This window comes from Calidris pugnax, unplaced genomic scaffold, assembly GCF_001431845.1.
Source record: "Calidris pugnax isolate Ruff unplaced genomic scaffold, ASM143184v1 scaffold335, whole genome shotgun sequence".
NCBI lineage: Eukaryota > Metazoa > Chordata > Aves > Charadriiformes > Scolopacidae > Calidris > Calidris pugnax.
The window spans coordinates 811,738-817,910 of record NW_015091148.1 but is presented as its reverse complement, the minus strand read 5'-3'; the positions used below and the strand labels follow the sequence as shown (position 1 = coordinate 817,910).

Genomic DNA, 6,173 nt, shown 5'->3' with positions numbered 1-6,173 from the left:
CCCACACACGTGTTCCCACGCACATGCGTGTCCGCGCACACGCGTTTCCCCGCGCACACGCGTGTTCGGGGGCACGCGTGCCCCTGGCAGAGCTCCCCCCACTCTCCCCCAGGTCCCTCTGTGCCAGGTGAACACCCCCGCGCACCCGGGGATTTGCATAACGCCCATCTGCGCCTTACGCGCCGCGCGTACAAAGAAACCAACGCAAAAAAAAAAAAAAGAAAAGTGTATATATTATATATTTTTCAGAACGTGTTTTCCCACGTGTCTACACATTCACCCCTGTAACCACGTCGCGCAGGAAAAGAACAGGGAGAGGGGGGTCTGGAGAAAACTTTAATAAATCCTGCCTTTAAAACATTATTATTATGTTGTGTTTGCCGTCTTGCTTTCCATGGAGAAAATGCGAGCAGAGAAAAGTGCTGCTCAGACAGGAGCCTGTGTCTACGGTACACTGTGGGGAGAGGAAAAGAGGAAAGGGGGGGGAAATAGAGAAAGAAAACAAGAGAACAGAAACAAAACCCAGCATGTGTCCCCAAAAAGGAGCTGCAGTTTTGCCTAAGTTGCCTCCGATGTGGCAATGCTAAGAAGGTTTTTAAAAATAAAATAAAATAAAAGGAGAATAATAAGCAACATCTCGCATGCAAAGGTGGAGATGGGACACGGGGAGGTTTTCCCCTCGTGTCGGGGGGGTTTGGCAGCACCACGGTGGGGGTGCGCGGCCGCGGAGGCTGGGGGAGAAAGGGGAGGGGGGGAAGGATGCTGCTTTTCTGGTTTGTTTTGTTGTGTGTTTTGTTTTCATTCTTTGCCCTGTTCCTTGTTCATTTTCTTCATTTTCATCCTTCGGTTCTGAAACCAGATTTTGACTTGTCTCTCGCTCAGGTTGAGGAGTCTGGCCACTTCGTGTCTGCGGTCCCTGGTCAGGTACATATTGAACAAAAACTCCTTCTCCAGCTCCAGGGTCTGGTACTTGGTGTAAGGGCAGCGCTTTTTGCGGGAGGAGCGGGCGTGGAGCCAGCTGGCGGCGGGGTTGGCTGGAAGAGAAGCAGCGGATCAATGGGTGCAGTTTGAGTGTTTCTCAGAAGGTTTTGGGGGGAAGGATGCTGCTTTTCTGGTTTGTTTTGTTGTGTGTTTTGTTTTCATTCTTTGCCCTGTTCCTTGTTCATTTTCTTCATTTTCATCCTTCGGTTCTGAAACCAGATTTTGACTTGTCTCTCGCTCAGGTTGAGGAGTCTGGCCACTTCGTGTCTGCGGTCCCTGGTCAGGTACATATTGAACAAAAACTCCTTCTCCAGCTCCAGGGTCTGGTACTTGATGTAAGGGCAGCGCTTTTTGCGGGAGGAGCGGGCGTGGAGCCAGCTGGCGGCGGGGTTGGCTGGAAGAGAAGCAGCGGATCAATGGGTGCAGTTTGAGTGTTTCTCAGAAGGTTTTAATCATCGCCAGCAAATATTAAGATCCCCACACACGTGTTCCCACGCACATGCGTGTCCGCGCACACGCGTTTCCCCGCGCACACGCGTGTTCGGGGGCACGCGTGCCCCTGGCAGAGCTCCCCCCACTCTCCCCCAGGTCCATCTGTGCCAGGTGAACACCCCCGCGCACCCGGGGATTTGCATAACGCCCATCTGCGCCTTACGCGCCGCGCGTACAAAGAAACCAACGCAAAAAAAAAAAAAAGAAAAGTGTATATATTATATATTTTTCAGAACGTGTTTTCCCACGTGTCTACACATTCACCCCTGTAACCAAGGAAAAAAGCAGGGAGAGGGGGGTCTGGAGAAAACTTTAATAAATCCTGCCTTTAAAACATTATTATTATTTTTATTCTTTTTCTTTTTTTTTTTTTCTTTTTTTTGCTATGTGGCAAGAAACGGTCGCGCTACAATAAACATCCTCTGCGGGGCTGGCCGGGCTCTGCTGCCGGGGATCTGGAGAGTGTCACCAGAGACGTGGACATTTGCAGGGCTGCAAATGCAGCCAAAAAAACAAATCGCAGCCTGCCCGTCACCCTCGCGGGTGGGAGAAGTTACGTGGGAATTTTTTTTTTTTTTGGCAAAAAGGACATTTCAGGAATTAGGCTCTTCGAGGTGGGGAGGAGGGGGAAGAAAACAACATTTTTTGGGAGCAAAACCCACCCCCACAGACACGGTAGTGGTGAAGGTCGCACCCAAAGGTGAAGTGGGTTTAGGGTAAATAATAGGGCACTAATCACATGCAAATATTAGCTGACCGTTGGGTAACGGGGAGGCGGGAAAGAGTAAAATGAAGGGTTATGGACAGACCACGTATTTCTATTTTATTTCCTTTGCCTCCTCTGAAATTATGACTGAAGCCATAAACCTTTACACCAATTAAATGGACCATTATAAATATATACATACACACACGCGCGCGCGCCATCAGAACGTTTCCTCTACGCAAAATGAAATATATTGAATATTTTTTAAAAATAATCCGGTTAATCTTCCACTGTAAGTACTGCCTCTTACAAATTTGCACGGCTATTTCCTTAATGTAATTGACTTGATCTAATATGCAGAATTAAATATTAAAGAGGAAGAAAGCTGTTAATAATTGATACTGTTAATCCTGCTACCCATCCTTTAATGGCAACGGAGGGCTCTGCTTCATAACGGATTTTTATTCGGTTTGGGTTTATTTTTTGGTCATATCTTGGATCGTTAAAATATAAGATAATTCAAACGCGAACGTTGCTTTATCTGTTCACTAGACACAAACCCCTAAACAGGAAAGCGAATGGGAAGAGCTTCTGGCACATCTTTTCTTTAAAAATCCAGCAAATAAATTAACAGATCCCTGTGCCATGCACAGGGCGGAGATTCATTATTGCGAAATACTTTCAAAAATGGAAAGAGTCAGGGAAATTGGTGGGAGCACTTTCTGCAAAACAGCTCCGTCTTCCAGCCCTGGCAAGCTCTCAACATCAGCCCAAATTAAACTATTATTTAAAACAAAATATGCGTCGTAACCACATGCCATAGAAACCACACAGCATCCTCTTAGCGCGGGTCCCTGCACTTACTTATAACTTAATAACATTTTCTTGGACAAGATTTTTATATATTCAATTTCAGGGACATTGAGCACAGAACCTGGGTATTTAATTCTCTCAAATCATTCACCTCACGGTTGCAGTTTGTTCTGGATCCCTGCCCAGTACAATAGAATAGGACTTTCTTTTTGTGTGTGTGTGTGAGTGTGTGTGTGTGCGCCTGTGTGCCTGTGTGCAAGTTAAATGATAGGGAAAAAGGAGGAAAAAAAAAAAAAAAAGGGTCTCACCATAACATCCTGCAGGAAAAAAAAAAAAAAAAGTGTCTCACCATAACATCCTGCTCAAGGAGGAGAGGAAATCATGAGGGGCGAGAATATACCGTATTTTGAATCCTATGGCTGCAATGGCAATCCCTGGTGCTGCTCCACGGTGGGAGGGGGGGGGAATAGAAGTTAATTCAAGGGGAAAAAGAATGACTGTGGCAGAGCACGGGCTGCGAGGAGGCAGACCCTCGGCGGGGGCTGCTCCTCTGCCAGTTTGGAAAACTTGGGCTTTCACTGCAAAATATTTGCCGTGGGGGTGAAGCCAAGTCCCCCCTTCGCTCGGGCTCGGGCTCCGGTTTTTACCTCGGATGGAAACCGGGAACCAGCCGGGTCGGCACCGGGAGAAAATACGGTTCTTTCTTACTCACACGCCATTGCATTATAATCATTATCATTAATATAATAATTATCATTATTATTAATAACATTCTTATTAATAACATTATTGAAGGTATTATTCAATATTTTCAAGGCGAATGACTTTTTTTTTTTCGATGTTTCAGGGGAAAAAAGACAATCTACCTCGCGAAAAAAAAAAACCCCACATGCTGAAGTTTAACTGTTTCCCCAATCTGGCTAGATTACAAATAAAAGCTAATTAAGCTGGAAGCACCCCCTCCCTCTTTTTTTTTTTTTTTTTCCTAGCTATGGAGGAGCCTGCCTTGGAAATATTCAGACCCTGAAACGTTGCGTTTAATAAGCAAACAATTAAAAAAATCAAACAAACCCACAAACAAAACCAACCAACCCGAGGAATAAAACAAAAGACACCGCCACCGGGAGCCCGAGGGCGGCCGGGGCGGGGAGCGAGCCCGGCCCCGCGTCTGCCCGGGGCACCGGGGCGGCGGGCACGGAAAAGCCCCCGCTGCTCTTCACTTCCCCCCCCGTCAACTTTTCCTCCGCAATTTCTCCCCTTTCCCCCCTTTCTTCGCCTTCCTCTCCCCCCTCTTACGCCGCCGCTCCGCTTTCCCCACCTTTCTCCCCGACATCCAGGGCTCCCCCCGTCCCGTCCCTTCCCTTCCCCACCGCCCGCACCCGCGCAGATTTACTCCCGCTTACTAAATGGTCTCGGCTGCCGGAGCCAGCGCTCTGCAGCACAGAGGATGACTCGCTCCAGCTTTTGTCCGCCCTGGACTCTGCTTAAGCTCGGAGACGACGCTCATTTTTATTTTTATTTTTATTTACCGGCAGAGACAATGCCACCCCCCTCCCCTCCCCGCCGTACGTTGGCATCAGCAAGCCGAGACTTTTCTTTAAGCCCTGATTTTAAACTTTTACGCAGCATTGTCCCCTTTTATTGCACCTCCTCCAGCTTTTATACTGTTTACTTCCTCACTTTTATAACTTACTTTGATCTGTCCTGTCTTTGTCTTCGCTTCCTTCACAAACTTTATTGTCCTCGAAGCTGGGCCTTTGATTGGAAACGATCCCTTCCCTTGCAGCAGAAGTTTCTAAATTGTACTCCTGTGTTCCCTGTTTATGGACATCCCCGGGACGGCCCAGCAGCGGCTCTGCCTTAACAGCCCCCTGCCCGGGGAGGGTCTCTGCTCTGGGCACTGGATCCAGCCAGCTCCGGAGATACCTGCTCTCAGATGGGACGCTTTGATGTTGAATATATGGATGGTAGACGGCAGGAAGGGTACCAGAAGAATGTGGATTCAAAGGAGTCCAGGAGGCGCTGAAAACTGGAGGTTTTGGCTGAAAACTACAGGAGGGGAATTCTAGATGCTCATTGTGCCCAGCTTGCCTGGAACTCGTATATTGCCCAGATGAAAATTTAGCTGAAGGCGAGTCTTCACTTTCATGACTTATAATAGAGTCGACATAATAATTGCTAAGAGTCCCAGAAATGGACATTCTCAGACATCATACAAAGCACGGTTCAATGAAGGGAAAAAAATATATAGGACAGATCTAGATTTGTACTCTACCCCCTTCTCCAACTTCCCAGCCAACAAAGTACAGTTGGGCTGCTGTGTTGTGAGCTCCCAGCAAAATGATTGGTCAAACTTTTTTCGTGTGCCTGATAAAGCGTCAGTCTCGGCGTAAATCAATCGAAGCCGAGGGGGCTGCGCTGCGCTGTCATCCGCCCTTGCATTCCATATCAAGGATGGATTGTTTTATGTTTATGCAATGTTGCAAAACGTCAGGAGTTTCGAAAAGCCACCAAACGGACAGAGCTGGGGCTAATATCCCTTCCTAGATTTGCTCCTGAAATATTAGGGGAAGGGGGGGGTCCGGAAAGGGGAGGGGGGGCGGATTTTTTTTTTTTTTTTTTTTTTTTTTTTCCCCCTGGTCTCCAAAGGTGCTTGTCCCGCGCCGTGATTTCATATACATACATGTGCGCGCCTGCATTACAGGCATACACACGGAAATGCACCCATAGCTGCCTTTTTTGTAAAGAAAAAGACGAATCTAGGTAACAAGAGGGCTGGGGAGGGTGTTGAGAATAATTAAGCAGCTGGGATGGGAAAACGGACCGTTAACGTGGTAAAAGTGATGCGGTTATATATGAAATTTAAACTGTCACCGGCGTGGACGTGGCATTGCCACTTTGACCGAGCCGCCACCCCAGGATCCACCCGAAGCCCTGCCTTACGCTTCACATTTATAGATATCTCTCTATATATCTTTAAAATATCTCTGCATATGAACGTATGTTGGCGTGTTTCGCGGTGTAATCTCGGGGTTGCTTTGCTCGGGCTCAAATAGTTCCCCCCATTGCTGAAATCAGAAGCCTTCATTGAACTTTACAAGGCCAGTAAAATACAGTGCGCCACTGATCCGGCTTTGTTACAGAATGCCTTAAACTTGTGATGGTTAAATAGTTTAATAAA

At 47.4% G+C, this 6,173-nt stretch overlaps 1 protein-coding gene across 2 annotated transcripts; it reads right to left on the bottom strand.

Annotated features, from left to right (window-relative positions):
* Positions 1-376: 376 nt before the first annotated feature.
* Positions 377-5,414, bottom strand: HOXB9 (homeobox B9). Of its 2 annotated transcripts, none has more exons than XM_014959050.1 (2): positions 4,686-5,414; positions 377-1,034 (listed from the first exon to the last, which is right to left on the bottom strand). In XM_014959050.1, exons 1-2 carry the CDS (start codon positions 5,191-5,193, stop codon positions 799-801), a joined length of 744 nt encoding a protein of 247 aa, XP_014814536.1. In that variant the 5' UTR covers positions 5,194-5,414; the 3' UTR covers positions 377-798. The 2 variants fall into 2 exon arrangements, with proteins under 2 accessions (XP_014814536.1, XP_014814535.1); XM_014959049.1 differs by lacking the exon at positions 377-1,034 and adding an exon at positions 1,103-1,375.
* Positions 5,415-6,173: the final 759 nt, after the last annotated feature.

Excerpts from the sequence above, each read along its gene's own strand:
- HOXB9 (XM_014959050.1), bottom strand. The coding sequence starts at position 5,193 with ATGTCCATTTCTGGGACTCTTAGCAATTATTATGTCGACTCTATTATA. Across the intron at positions 1,035-4,685 it reads CAAAGACAGGACAGATCAAA|CCAACCCCGCCGCCAGCTGG; the intron begins GTAAGTTATAAA and ends CTTCTCTTCCAG.